Genomic DNA, 15,364 nt, shown 5'->3' with positions numbered 1-15,364 from the left:
TCCAGTTTCCTCCCCATGACGGGTTCGATTGGCTGTTCGAAATGGTCCCTTTTTCTCTGTGAGCCCTGTGAGAGGCTGGCGTCCCGTTCTGAGTGGGAGGAGCAGTCTGGGCTGTCTCGGGTCCCGTCTCGAGTCGTGCGCTGTCAGCACAGGCTTCAGCCATTCTTACGTATGGGTGTAGGGGTGTAACCCCGGCGTCCTGGCCAAATTTCCCCCTGGCCCTTACAAATCATGGCCTCCTAATAACCACCATCTATGAATTGGCTTCATCACTCTGCTCTCCTCCCCACTGATACCTGATGTGTGGGGAGCGTTCTGGCGCACTATGGCTGCCGTCGCATCATCCAGGTGGATGCTGCTCATTGGTGGTGGTGGAGGGGAGTCCCCATTACCTGTAAAGCGCTTTGAGTGGAGTGTCCAGAAAAGTGCTATATAAGTGTAAGCTATTATTATTATTATTATTATTATTATTATTATTATTATTATACTACAACCATGACCTAGACAAGATGTTTCTGACGAGGGCTGTTTCTTTTCAGGGATATAATGACTGACTTTCTGTACAATACTCTGCTGGTTTTGCAACAGGCGCTGCCTCTGTTGCACAGTGACTGATTTATATAGCCCTGTAAGCCTTGTAATCTATCTAGGCCTGTAAAGTCCTTAGGCGTTCCTTCAGTTTTAAAGTAACAGTCACACGGGTTTCAGCTGACATTTTCTTGCTGTGCCGTTAAGTTACAAAAGGGAAAGTGGCAGGCCGTTACATTCATGGTTGATACACCCCTACCCCATTTAAAAATTGGCTTGTTTTTGCCATTCATGATATTCAGCCCGAACCACCAGTCTACCTCCTAGCACATGTTACCCACAGGAGGTTCACTTAAGAATGGAGAAGGATTAAAGGCTGGCTGTCCTTCACTGGTGCTGTGGCAGTTGATTGAAAGTCAGCTAGTCACCTTCTGGATCTGCACATCTGCCTTCACAAAAAAATCAATTTATTAATTAATACCTGTAAGTAAATCAAACCCATGACAGTATTCATTTGTAATTAGTGTTATCAGCCATTTAAAAAAAAATGTTTTCTCTCTTTCAGTAATTGAAAAGACAGCAGGAAGCTTATTCTTCTCTTATTGAGGCCTCTAGCATTACTGCAGTATCTGCATGATTCAGCTTCATTATTAGTTGTGTGGAATACCTGTGGTTTTCAGTGAGTTCGTGTTGCTTTCCTGCCTACATATTGACTGGGCTCCTGTGACCAGCAGAGGGAGGCCTGCTGGAGGTGGCCCGGTCATATGTGTTGCCACAGCAACAGACGTTGCTGCCCTGACCAAGGCTAAACTCGAAATGTGCCATGAACACACACGGAATTTCAAGCTCTGACAGTCCCATCGAAATCCGCAGTCATTTCACTGACAGTGTCGTCCACATTTTACAGAACACTGACCTAATACTTCATCTGCATTTGTAATTAACATTGCAAGTCAGCTCACAGCCAAAACACACCTGTCCACCCTTTTTTTCCCCTCATTCTTGTAATAATGAGCAACAGCTCTGTTTCTGGCTTTCTGCCTTTTTGGATATTAAAATTTAAATTAAACCCAAGATAAGAATCAAAGTATTAGCAGTTTACATATGTACCATTAACACCATTCTTGGTGTTTTTCCAAGAATGGAAAAAAGAACTTGGCAGATGGAGATAAATGCAGACTATAACTTAGCAAAAACATAAACCACAAACACATTCACATATATGGCTAAAAGCATGGAAGGTAAATTAAAGATTTTCTTGCGCTGGAATCTGTCTAGTGACGAGCAAGCAGACATTCCCGGGCTCGAAGGAATGTGCTACACCGACAGGCTGAAAAGAGATGAACCCTTTCATTTGTGAGCAGAGGGGGGACAAGGGAAACTGACACAAGCATTCTGAATCCCTAAAGACACCAACCCTGTGAACGGTATGAAACAAGGTCACAAGAGAATTCTACTGCACATGACAGAGCATTAAAATCTGTGGACGGGAGACACTTCTTCACACAAAGGTCTGTGGGCGAATGGGACAAGCTACCCAGTCATATTATGGAAGCCGAAACTCTGGTTTCTTTCATTAAACAGCTGGATGAGATCACACTAATGAACTACTATCTACCAAATGTAACCTTTCTTATTATTTCTGACAATTAAGATGTTGTCTGCACATCATTATGGTGCTGAAAAACGACTGACAAAATCGAAAGGGAGTGATACTGGGGGGGGGGGGGGGACATTAATGAGGTCTTGACTGCTGCGTCAGTCAGAATCCCTGGACCAGTTTTGAAGGAGGAGGAGGGCAGCAAGGTGAAGCAGTGGTTAGCATTGCTGGCTCCCAGAGAAGAGGTCCTGGGTTCGATTCCAGACCTGGGATGCTCTCTGCATGGAGTTTCTATGTTCTGACATAGTAGTAGGTTAATTGGCTTCTGAGAAAATTGTCCCTGGTGTGAGTGTTTGTGCCTGTGTTTCCCTGCAGTGGGCTGCTGTCCTGTCCAGGGTGTGCCTGGCCTTACATCCGTTGCTCTCTGGGATAAGCTCTGGCTTTCCCGAGGCCCTGAATTTGAAGAAGTGGTTAGAAAATGGATGAATGGAGGTTACAGTAGGCTAATCGTTAACCCTGGTCTCCTGGCTAAACTCCACTCAGGACTTGTACAGTCTGCCCATCAGCCCCCTCTTAATTCTACTGGTGAAATAATTGATCACTTCTCTGTGTCATCTGTTGTGTTGGGAGCTGCTGGTGAATAATAATAATCATCATCATGAATTCCATACGCTTATATAGCGCTTTTCTGGACACTCCACTCAGAGCGCACTACATACATGCAAATTGTTATTGTTAATGTTATAAGGTGGTAAAGCCCAGTGCTAGATAATCTTTAATGCTGTTTGAACAAAGCCTTCTACGTATAGATTTGTTGCATATTACTTATTGGCCACCAGGTGGCATCATATTGCACTTTAAATAAAGGTAGAATTTACCAGTCAAATGCCCGAATTGCAAAGGCAATTCGACGAGGAATGCAGTATTGATTACATAGTAATCACCTCTTGAAAGAGTTTCTGTGTGGATGTTTATAGCATTTTATGTGGTCATTGTGTAAAATCAGGTACATTACTTGTCTCTCCTATGGTTGTGATGTTAGAAGTGTTGAGCCGGTTTCCGCCGTTCAGAGTCGTGGAGCTCGCAGTCGCTGGCGCACACAGGCGGCCCTGAGCTGACAAAGCCTGGCTAAAACGGGGCTCACACCTGGTAGAAACACTACACCCTGAGCTCTTTTCAGGCTCCTTCTGTCTCTCCTCCTTGTGTTCGGATGATGCCGAAATGTATTTAATCAAGATTAGACTACCATAATACCTTGATTTCATGCTTATTTCTAGGCTGAGATTCTGCCGAAGAAATATCTGTCAAACTCGTATCCAAAACTACCCGTTAAAGATCCATCTTTTCACTCAAGATTGAAATATTGTGATTCAACTGACTCCTGGCTTGACTCACTGTGCTGTGCTTTATCTGCACTTTTTTCTTTTGTTGACGCGGAAAAGAGAATGTCGTGTATTTAGCAGAAAAATAAGAAGAGGACCATGTGGGAAACCAAAAACAAATGTGAAGATTTTAATGGGTAGTCCACAACTGCTGCACGGTAGCTCAGGTACAGTACGCCAGTTGTGCTTTGAGTTGGTTAATTGTCACACTGTTACTTTTATCCCTTGTTTTCGGTGCTATCGAATGCACTCTGAAGAGCGATGTGGATTTGGTTCAACGCACAGAAGTGTGTGGTAAAGAAATATCACTTGTTTGCTTAAACCTTTGTGTAAAACGAAAGGGAATATGCAGTTGCCCTTTGTATTCTCTTTTTCTTAGCTAAGGAAAGCTTATTTTCTATTGGTGCACAAAGTCATGCTTCACTCAATGACACAGCGTTCTTAGACATTCTGTAGCATTATTAAAACTGCCATTAGAGTACACGTCATACTGCAGCTTGCGAGTCTGTCTCCGCCAGTGCTTGCTGTGTACTTCTCCTGCTGCATGTTCTAGTCATACCATAGTAGATCACTAACTGAAATCTAAAACGCTGAATACATTTATGAAATGGAGAGAGTGGATAGAGGTTGTATTTTCTGTTTCACTTCTTCTACGGATTGAGGCAACGTATTTTGTACCGCCGGTATTAAATTGTGATACAAGTATTTTTTGCAGTAGACATGGCGAGTGCATAAAATGTATAGAAAGTTATACCATAATATACCGGTGGTTAAGCTTGATTTGTGTTCCTTTAATAAAGGCATAAGTCTAATTTAAGATGAGATGAATTTATTCACTTTAAACAAAAGAAAGAAAATTCTGTTTACATTGTCTACAGAAAATATTTGAATGTGATCTCCTTTGCTGCGCCGGTGCAGACAGAATGGGCACACATACTGTAGTAGTTATACCGTAGGAGTACTATCAATACTCTTGTAATCCATACTTTACATTAAACTGCTAACAAAATATTAACATGTCTCAGTGAATATATTTTACAGTTCCTGAAATCTCTTAACTATGGAAATGTTTGTGAACATACACAGGAGAAAATAAATAACTTTAAATCTTTGGCTTCCACCAAATTGAACACATTTTGGTGTTTTAAGCAGATATCATGCGGTTACTTACTGTTCAGCTCCCAGCAGTATAAATTCTTTCATATTACAATAACCAGCACAATGGCGTGTTTTCCTTTAGAAGGATTCAATTGCTTTATCACCCGTTCTATAAAACATATGCAACATATTTTTCCTAAAACAACAAATTTACCCCTGGAATTATCACGTGACAGCCAAGATCCTCAATTCGACCAGCAAACTAGTTTAATTTTGTCTCAGATATACTACGTAGCTTCACGCTTGTCTTTTTTCAAACGTGACTGCGGTCCGAGGAACATGAACGTAGAAATCCCACTGCAGAAAGCAGAAGAAAGCATGCTTGATTTCCACGTCCTCTGTACAGTTCAGGACACAGCAGAGGTGAGCTCCCGGCCCACGCTCCTGCAGGACTGGAGGTCCTGCATGGTGAGCTGGGAGTGCAGAAGAGGGGGCTCCTCTTCCTGTGGTCTCACAAGGTCCGGGGGTCCTCACTTGTTGCTCTTCTTCTGCATGGCCTTCATCAGCTCTGACATGAAGTCTTCCTGCCCACCCCCGGCCGACACAGGGGTTGTCCTCTTGGGGGGCTGGGGAGCTACTTTTCGGGGGGCAGGGGCAGCACTGGGCGCTGTAGGGGCGGGGGGCGGAGGGGGAGGTGGCGGTGGGGGTGGGGGGGGAGCCCCTCCGCCCGCCCCAGAACTGGCTCCCCCGCACGGGGGAGGAGGGGGCAGGAAGTCGGGGGGCGGCTCTGGGAGATCGTCGGGGGGAGGGGGCAGGGACTGGTCTTCGGCCGGCGGTGGAGGGGGGAAGCAGATTGGCTGGCCATGGGGGGGCGCCATTCTGGGGGCCGCGATGAGGCAGGGCTGAGGTGGCAGTGGGGGCACAGGGTCCGGCGGAGGAGGGGGCAGGAATTCCTCTGGAGGCGGCGGCAGCGAGGAGGGATCGTTCGCTCCGTCCCTAGCATTGTCCTGTCAAACAAAAAGGCAAAACTTCCCTTCAGATTCCCTTCCTCTGCTGCTAAAAGTCATGCCGTCTTAAGCTTAAATTCACATCGAAAAAGATGTCATATTTATAACAGTACCGCATAACTTAATTCTCATGTCTTTTGTCAATTGAACCAAACATGTAAATGTGAAACAGCTTTATCACACTTGTTTGAGTTTTTCAGGAGACTTTTGATTAGGTTCATCATAAAATGTCAGTAAACAGTCAGAAATGAGTCTTTTTAAGTGGCCCAAGCTATAACTATACTGATAAAATATACGCAGTGGTGTACCACAAGGATCCATTTTGGGCCTGTTGGTTTTCCGGATCTATAGTGGTGACTTCAGTTTTGGTATAGCTAACTAAGTTTGCAGATGATACAAAAACGGTGGGGGGGATGGGGGCAGGTCTGGCAATCACTGACTGCAGTTCCTTTCCCCAGGGTTCTGAATTTAAATTCAACTGAAATATAGAACCCACAACTCTCAGCTAAAACTCATATTGGTTTTTTACATGCAGCAGGCTATCGGACTTCTGCATCTGCAGTATCTTATCTGGGTTCTTACATACTGTATGTAATTTTGAACTGAGACTGAAATATACACGTATATAAATGTACAATTTTGCTATTCAGTTAAAATTAAACTGAGAGACTAGCAACACGATAAATGCTTATAGCTCCTGCACTCAATTATATCATTTTTAATGTCTGTCAGTGTTTTTAAAAAACAAAAAAACTGACACTTCCTTATTCCTTGTTAGATTCAACTTTCAAAACTACTTACTTAATGTGTATCTTCTTTGCAAAGAAAGATGTATTGAAGTAACATTAGGTTATGAATGCGACATAACCATTCCCCCCTTATCTAACAATTACAGATGTCCAGTGTGAAAAATCTGTACTGTTCCCTTCCGCGACCTGAACTAAATTTGAAATGAGCCTCTGGGGCTGAAACGCTAATGATCTGACCTTGTGAGGGCGCACTGACCACCTCCCCCCAGCAACAGCACAAAGCAGACCTGCTCACCGCTCATCCCTGATAATGATGCATCTGCGTACCGAGCTCACATTTACACATATTACAGTATTTAAGAGCGGGAACGTATTGCGATTTGTTCTGTAGTCTCAGAATCCCTTCCCCTATGTTACGATGCGCAGTTCAGGACCCTATGCAGATGGTATAATCTGGAAGTGGAAAAGGTCAATGGGGAGGAGACGACCAGGATCAGGGCAGGTTGACAAACAGGGGGGCGTGACGACAGTGAACTGGAGCTTGGGGCGTGGCCATGGCAAGGGAGTCCAAGGGAGTCCAAGGGGAAGTCCAAGGTCCTAATCCGGTAGATCCATCCGCGACAAAATCAAGACACAGTTAAAAACTGTAATGGAATCCGGTACAGGGACGGGGAGTAAAAACAGGATGGCGAGGCCAGGCGCCCTGAACCCTTGGCTCAGCAGGGTCAGGACGCCGACAGGAGGCCTATGCCCTCAAGCTGCAGATGTAGGGCGACTTGGTGGTAGGCGGGCCTCCGGGCGTCCATCTTCCATTGCAGAGCCGGGAGTAGCGAGAGCGCTTGGCTTAAATAAGGAGGGGCAGGATTGGAGGCAGGTGCACATGATCAACTAAAATGTGAAAGAGCCAGAGTGCCCTTAAAAGTAAGGATTACGATCGTGACACCCTACCTTGGCCTCTGCCCGCTTCCAGGCTTCAGGGAAGGCTTTGCTGAGAGTCGTGTGTGCAGGGGCTTGGGCTGCATGCCCATTGGCTTCCATGGCAACTTTTGCTGGAAAGCAAGGAGAATGTTATCACGCATGGATATTACTTGCCATTTCTACACAAGACAGTATAATGAATTCATCTGCAGTCCTCTCATGATACTTTTCCTTGTTACTTGAATATTTAACCTCCAATGCCTCAAGAGTGTTTCTGTCACAGGAGTTTATAACTCAGCTTTTTTTATGGTATGTTCAGGCTGATGTTGCTGCAGAAGGCCACTGTCACATATTGTATAGTCTAGGTAGTGAGTGGAATTGTGCAGCATTAGACAAGTAGTCACCTTTTGCAGATATTTTTTTTCTGATACAGTATGTCCATCAAATCATCCATGTTCTAATAATGCTTTTATGCAGTTCAGGGTCTGGAGATGCCAAAGCCTGTCCTGGCAAGCAACAGGAGAAAAACCCTGGGTGGGACGCCAGCCCATTGCAGGGCAAATAGACACAAACACATTCACTCTCCCCAGGGCCGGCTGTATCAGAAGCCAATTAACATACCAATATGTCTTTGGACTGATGGAGGAAACTGGAGCACCCAGAGGACACCCATATGAATACAGGGGGAACATGCAAACTCCATGCAGATAGCAGTCCAGGAGTTGAACCCAGGGCCCCAGTGCTGTGAGACAGTAATGCTCACCACTGCACCACCATGCCACCCTTTTCTGATAATGGTTCCCTATTAGTGGGGCTGCAGTTTTAACCAAAAAGCAGGTTTATCTTACACAATTACAGAACAAGTCTATACAGGTCATTCAGAAGACAGACTACGCTATACCTATTACTGAAAAACTGAATCTTTCAAAAGTTTCCCAATTTGCATTGCACACTTTGGAGCTGAACTAAGTTTCAAATGTTTTGTTTTTTTTTAAAAAAAACATTTTATTTTTCCAAGTTTATAATTAGCAGGCGTTTCGATATGTTTCCTCTCATGCTTTCAGAAAGAATTCAGGGTTACCTTTACCTCTGGGAGGTCCAGAAGACTTTGTGGTGTTTGCAGCAGCTAAGTTTGACCAGCGGGAGGCCAGTCCAGCTCTCTGCACCGCTACTTTGTAGTTGTCATAAAGTGTCTTTCCATACTGAGGGAAGGCAAAACAGATGTTTAATGTTAATGCTTCTTTATTAGCCCTATACAATTTCTTGCATTAGGAATTCATCTTTTTGCAGACCCCAGCTTGCTCTCCATGAGACACACAGACAGGGAGAGAGAAGCTGGGGGTCAGAGCACAGGGTTAGCCATTGTACAGCACCCCTGGAGCAGTTAGGGTTAAGGGCCTTGCTCAGGGGCCCAACAGAGTAGGATTCCTCTGCCGGCTGCAGGATTTGAACCAGCAACCTTCCAGTCACAGGCACAGAGCCTTAGCCACAGAGCCACCGCTCCACCCAATAGATAGGAGTTCATACAGAAAATACCTCTTCAAATGACACAACAAGTAGGTTTTAATATGAATATAATTTCCACCTTTTTTTAAAGGTTGCTGTTTAATGTGCAGTTCACTGCTGTTCAATTATTGTGAGGTTTGAAATCCAATCACCATTTCTGTTTTTTTAGTCTGAGTTGGCTTGCATTTTTATTTTAATAAGTTGACACAGTTTAAGTTTTGAGAAGTTCTGAGAATCAAAATCTTGACCTAATATGTTCAAAAATGGTTAATTGTTTTTATATTAACCAGGAACGAAAAACATGATGCAGACCTGATAATGATGTCAAAGATAAAAAGTTATTTTGATTTTTTTGTGATGTAAACCCATTTTTAAATTTAATTTAGTTTTAAATAGTTTAGCTTTATGGAATTTTTGAATAATAAAATTAATTTAAAATTAATTCTAAAGAGAAGAAAGACAAATAACATTTCAGGAAAACAGAGACCTGTGTTGTGTTTAATTATACTGTATGAATACATCCTGCAGTCTAGAGCACTACAAGCAGGAACTTCACATGCTGTATTGTTCAAGCTCTTTCCCAAAATACTACTGAACCAACCTCAGAACCCCAGGCACTGTTATTAAAAGTACACACAACGTGAGGTTTAAAAATATTACAAAGCTGAAATAGTTTTTCCCACATAAGAGACAGTGTGCTAGCTACTTCAAAAAGGTGAATGTCTTTGTCTTTTTCTTCTATATTTTTCATAGGAATAAAGAGTAGATCAGTATTTCAGAATTTTATGTAATTCATACATTTCTAACTGACTTTTGATGGGCATACTGTTGAATGCCAGTTTATGTTTCATCTCAATAGCTTTAACAGGTGTGGCTTGTTTATCGACGTTCATTGCAAAGCATGACCAGCCTGTAAAGGGGATTAGATGAGTCTTTCCATGGTTTACTGAACTCACCTTGGCTATTCGTATTGCCGTCACCCACAGGTGCATCATGTACTTGTCGTCACAACACAGGTATTTGATGTACTGAGACTCCTTTTGGATCTGAGGGTGCTGGCAAAAAAAAAATACAAGTCAGTCCATTACTTACTTACTTTTAACTTATAACATATGCAGGATAAAGACAGAAACGTTGTATTCCTTAGGGAGAATGTTCGATTTGTTTGAAAAACCAGGCCTATTTACCCACTTACTGTACATCTTTTTATTGAATGGCTTGTGCTGAGCCTGCAGAAATCCCGACATTTTGTACCGTGCCCATGATTTTAAAAGTGTTCGTCAAGGCATCCGAAGCCTCGACTGACTGTTAACAGCTCCCATACCAATCTGGAAGACGAGACGGACAAACATGCCCATCCTTAGAACTGTTCATCTTTTGACATGCTGTCACGGATGTCGGAAGGGACAAACCGTGGAGAGGCAGGAGAGCGAAAAAGACCCTATGCGAAGCGGCGGAATGGGGAGTTAGCCCGGGCTCAGCAGTGCAAAGAGTTCAGGAATGCCGTATAGAAACCTATGCCCTCAGGACGGAGCGGCGACCTGGTGCTAGGCGGGTCTCAGGACATCCAAACGTCAATGCTGAGCGAAGCAGAATAAGTGACCCGGAAATATATAGCCCCAAAGAGAGAGACACCGGAAGGAGAGCAAAGCACAGGAAACTAGGGACAGGACAGAGAAGGAGAACCCTCTGGCTGTAGAGGGCGTGACACATGCTGTGGCACAGGGAATCAAGATGACCGTTTCGAGCTAATCCCATGCGTGTTGCAGCTTGAGCCTGGTCACAGTCAGCTCATGATTTGACCTAAACTCAAACCTATGATGCGTGAGGCACAGAGCTAGCTCAGCTCTCTGGCCAAGGGTTCAATCGTTCTGGGGTGCCCTTGCACAGAACATTCATAACCCACTTGGAGAGCGATTGTAAAACAGACGAGCTCTTTTCTGATTCTTAGGCATGTCTGTAGCACATCTTCTTGACTTTCATCAAGCTAGATTGTGAGTTTGAGAGCAGACCTTGCAGCCTGGTGAATACCTTCTTCCAGAATGGGTTAGTCATTGATTCCTGCTTCTGCCTGCTGCTCTTCCTGTGCTTCCCAGCACTCAAAATAAATTTGCCGGTGTTGTCCAAATGCTTTTTATAAGGTCATGGCCAGAAAAGAAATAATAATTCCAATGCGAAGCAGATGTTTTGACGATCTCTCAAATTTCTGTCTAAAAAATTAAGCTTGAAATGGTCGCCCGAATGTGTTATGCTAAGATGTGCTCATTGTGAAATGCTCGCTGTCCTGTCCTGACATTTCTCATATGTGCTGTTCATTCGGACTCACACCAGATGGCGTGAATTCTTTACATTTCCTGTGAATGATTAGAGGAAGTGAAATAAGGATTTCTAGAGTTATTGTCAACATAATTTATCTGGTGGTGCAGGAAGATGGCTGGTCTTAATGAGACCTTTTCTGCAAAATGTTAAAGTACTTCAGTAAACAACAGAAAGCCATTCTTAATACCTTAAATATGTCTCCTCTCCAGTTTGCAGGTGATAACACAAACTCACAAGAAAATGATTACAGGTGTGTGACAGTAGCACTTATTAATGACTCTGTCCCTTAAAATATTTTGTGAGGTGTGCTTCATAGTTAAATTACACATGCATATAAATCAAGGGTACACTTTTTTAAAAGTCATGGTAAAGTGATAAATCTATCATTTTACAATGACCAAGGAAAGGGATGTTCTTTAATCTTTCTGCTCCTTTTTAGTCAAATATATATTTTTGACGCAGCAGAAGAGACAGCAGTGACAGGCATTTTTCTGGCTACTGAGAAGGTATGGTACATCGTACATACAGGACGAATATGCCAATCTCTGTAACTCCTCTCTTCCTGAGTAGCTCTAATTATTTGGTCAAAAATAGAAGTCTATTTTTTCCTCTAATACTTTGTTGTGGATATCCTTTAATATCCAAATTAATTTAAAGAAGCTTTCAAAAATTTTTTATAATAATAAAAGGTTAATTTATACTAGGTTGTACTAATTGAGTGTGGTTACAGCACTAATATTCTAAATAATACAAATATATTCTAAGTAAGAATAATCCTGTGACATGAAGCACAACACAAAATCCTTTGCATTGTAATTAACACTTTGAGGTTGAACAGTTTTAGTAATTCAGCGTGCCTTTATATTTAAAGAGTTTTTATTTAAGTGAGCTGTGGAACAGCAAGACCTTCAAAAACATAAACTGTATGCTCTTTCTTCTTTTAACGTGTTTCGCTTTTTTTGTGTTAATCACAGAGGGGTTGTTAAAAATAAACAGCCTAACAAGTGGCCAATTGTTGAAACAATACTTTAGCACACAGTTTGAGATACATTCCTCATTTTATTTTGAATGATTTTTTAAGCCCTACAATCCTTCTTATGTGTTTTAGATAGATTTGAATGTACAGCAGTGCACTGGAAATGCAGTTATAAACGTACAGCTGTCTGAGACTGTGTGGTTGTGTGTTCAGGGAGTGGTGTTGGTGTGTAAATGGCCAACGCTGACCGTACCAGCAACACCAGCCTCAAAGCAGCTAATGGCAGGGCTGAAGTCTGCACAAGCACTCAAGAATGGCACTCAGATCTGTTAACCACAGTGTCGAAGTGCAAATACTTTCATATAATCACTACCAGACGAGAGCTTTCAACTCCTTTTTTTGGTGTGAGGTTGTATGTCGTACCTGCAAACCACTCACGTACAGTATAAAAATGAGAGACTTCAGGAAGCTGTTTCACAGAATACAAGCCTATTCTTCAGCCAAGGCCTCCTTTTTCTTTAACTTTAAAAGTTCAGCTGTGGTTGAAACCATTTTATGGTGAAACGTTAATCAACAGAATAATACTTTAGCTCTGTAACATCTTGGATATAAATGTGGGTAATATGTACTCATTACATACTTTATCTGATGAAATATTCATGGTGAGGGATTGGCAAATTTGTAACAATCTCTGGCTAATTTAGTGTAAAAACTCAGCTTTAACTCAATGTAGGCCAGGACATAATAGGTCAATCAGATGTACGATGAATGGATCACTTATCTTCTTCTACATTTATGGTAAGAGCAGTTATACTTGTAAAACATCATGAGTTCTCAAAGAATTATGCAGAATTCCCCCTTACCTAGGACTTCTAACTGCATAAGCCACTGTTCTCTGTTAACGCTGTGTGCACGATACTGCTGCCAAAGGGATTTTGTTATGTGCTGCTTTAGCAGATATTAAGACTGCAAAATTACTCACAACGTGTTTCTAACCAGTCATATTCAACATGCAGCTTCACTCACAGCATGACAGTGAAAGTAGGTAGTTGCACCTGTGTTGATTTAAGATGCTAAGGAGACTCAGATGACACACTTCAACACTTCTGTGTTTGATCATGAGCGTTTCATTGCACCTGCATTGCTAGCATGTGGATTGTATGAAAAATTACAGTGCTGTGTTAGTTTTCATAATGAGTTTTCAACTTCTGGGACGTCTGTTCTAAGAATGTTTTCCTTGTCGTTTAGAAACTGATAATCCTTTAGAAAATAATCAATTGTGTATTGTGTTCATCACCAGATGGTTATCTTTTGTAAATTGCTATGAGGTCTATTAATTATGTGCGTCATACACATGTAAATTTCATATCCTGTAAGTACAGTAAATGTTATTTGATATATGTCTTTTTGCTTCTACTACATAGAAATATTTTCTCATTAATGGCAATGTGTGTAAACTGCTTTCTCATTTCCACAGGCCTACTGAAACCCATTCAGAGTTATTGAAACTATTGAAATGATTGAAAAAAAGCCTTTAATGGGCTTCATCTTTAGTGCAAGTTCTTTTCATTAGTGCAAGTTTCTAGTCATTTAGTACTGTACATCAACCATTTTGATGTCATGGTCTAGACCTTTGCCATTTTTATCATGGATATATTTTGTAGTTTTTGTCTTACAGAGGGTGCTTTGTGCAGTTGCTTTTTCAGCTTTAGTACCTGCAGATCTGCTTTAATTTTTTTACCTGAGTACCCTTCATTTAATGTTTTTATTTTCTATCTTCCTTAAAGATGTTTACTCTTGACTACCTTTGCCGAAAGCAAGGTGATACAGCACAGCGAGATCATTTTAAAGCATAGAGCTGTGTCATGCAGCTGATTAATTGTGGAAGACCAGCAAAACAAAGTACATATATAGCGCACAACCAAACCTAGGGCAACACTTTGTAAATTTACCTTTATTAAATGTTCATAAGTGCTGCTTTACACAATGTTAAAGAACCATAATGTGTATTGTCTGTAAGCTCAGGCAATCAGCTGAGCTTCCTTTGCTTGAAGCTGTAACTTATTTCTAGTGTATTGTATCTCAGATCAGATGAGTTATCAGGAAAACCTGGGTCTCTTACCTTGAGGACAAAACAGTAGTCTGTAGGTGCCTTGTATTTGACTTTGTACTCAGTGCCATAGTAGATGTTCACGTTGTCAAACTGTATGAAGCATGCCAAATCGCGTGATGTCTGCCGGAGAACAGGAAATGAGTTAAACCCTTCATGACTTTGAGCTCAGATGTGCTGGAGGTGCTTTTAACAGACTCTGTACAGTGAAAACATTTATGGTGTCACTTGGGTGCTTTTAGAAAAAAGTGTGATATTTCTAGCTATAAAAATACACATTTTTCAATGCTGTATGAATGTCTTCTACAGATATTAGTCATTGTGACTGAAATGCTGAAAGTATATTTTGTATAGAAATGTGTCTGAAGTATGTAATGTTAAATGCATGGTTTTATAACAGACCCCCGTTCTTAATCTACTATTAACACTGCTATTTATACTATTATTAGTAGTAGTGGGAATAAAAGCAGAAAAGGTCATAAATGTTGCAATAGTGACAGTAATAGCATATTGTCCTTTCTTCTGTATGGTTCTATTGGAAGGTAAAATAATGAATTAAGCTTTATGCAGAGTCAGGTTTAGTATTCTCTTTTAAGGTGCATTTGAGACTGTTAAAAGTGCTTTAAAATTATTTGACACTGAAACTGGAAGGAAACATTTTTTGTCTCCCTACAAAAATGTGCCTCTTAGCAATTGCAGAAAAGGTGTTGTTGACAATCATCTAATATTTGCACAAGTGTTTCATTTGAAGAGGGACTCTCAGATATCATGGTAGGGCTGTTGGGGGAATTCTTCATTTACACAGGCTTGAATGGCTTAGCTTGATTTTTTTAGGTGCTTTCGACGTCTGTCTTTACTCTCTGACCTTGGTCTTTCCTTTGGGCACATAATAAATTCCAGAAGCCCGAAGAAGAAAGTAGCGCCGTTTCCAGGACTTCTTTCCATCTTCTTTCAGATAAAGAGCCCCTTCAAGGTCTGGTACAATGATGGACGTTCCACAGAAACTTTCCTGTGTTCAGGAGAATAGGGGCAAGATGTGGAAAGTGAAAAGTTTAAGCAGTCACATTGAATCATCTTAGCCTTTCTCATTTCAATCCTGTGTGGGCACATCGCTAAAGTTCAGGTCAGGGATTTTCAGTTACAAATGTCTTTCTGAAAAACAGCATTCTGT

The 15,364-nt window shown here is 41.7% G+C and overlaps 1 protein-coding gene across 2 annotated transcripts in view; it reads right to left on the bottom strand.

Moving 5' to 3' along the window:
* Positions 1 to 4,322: 4,322 nt before the first annotated feature.
* The window catches only part of apbb1ip (amyloid beta precursor protein binding family B member 1 interacting protein), a 44,774-nt gene continuing 33,732 nt past the window's right edge, over positions 4,323 to 15,364 (bottom strand). Inside the window, exons 9-14 of one of the 2 annotated variants that reach the window (XM_088642767.1) lie at positions 15,059 to 15,202; positions 14,206 to 14,316; positions 9,745 to 9,843; positions 8,364 to 8,484; positions 7,313 to 7,413; positions 4,323 to 5,615 (exon numbers count right to left, since the gene is read on the bottom strand). In XM_088642767.1, coding sequence (XP_088498893.1) covers positions 5,139 to 5,615; positions 7,313 to 7,413; positions 8,364 to 8,484; positions 9,745 to 9,843; positions 14,206 to 14,316; positions 15,059 to 15,202 — 1,053 coding nt within the window. In that variant the 3' untranslated portion in view covers positions 4,323 to 5,138. The remainder of the gene's footprint in view (positions 5,616 to 7,312; positions 7,414 to 8,363; positions 8,485 to 9,744; positions 9,844 to 14,205; positions 14,317 to 15,058; positions 15,203 to 15,364) is intronic. The other variant, XM_088642768.1, reaches the window with a different exon arrangement.

This window comes from Lepisosteus platostomus, chromosome 8 (assembly GCF_059453375.1).
Source record: "Lepisosteus platostomus isolate fLepPlt1 chromosome 8, fLepPlt1.hap1, whole genome shotgun sequence".
Taxonomy (NCBI): Eukaryota; Metazoa; Chordata; class Actinopteri; order Semionotiformes; family Lepisosteidae; genus Lepisosteus; species Lepisosteus platostomus.
Note: the sequence above shows the minus strand (reverse complement) of the source record. Positions and strands in the feature narration are given on the sequence as shown.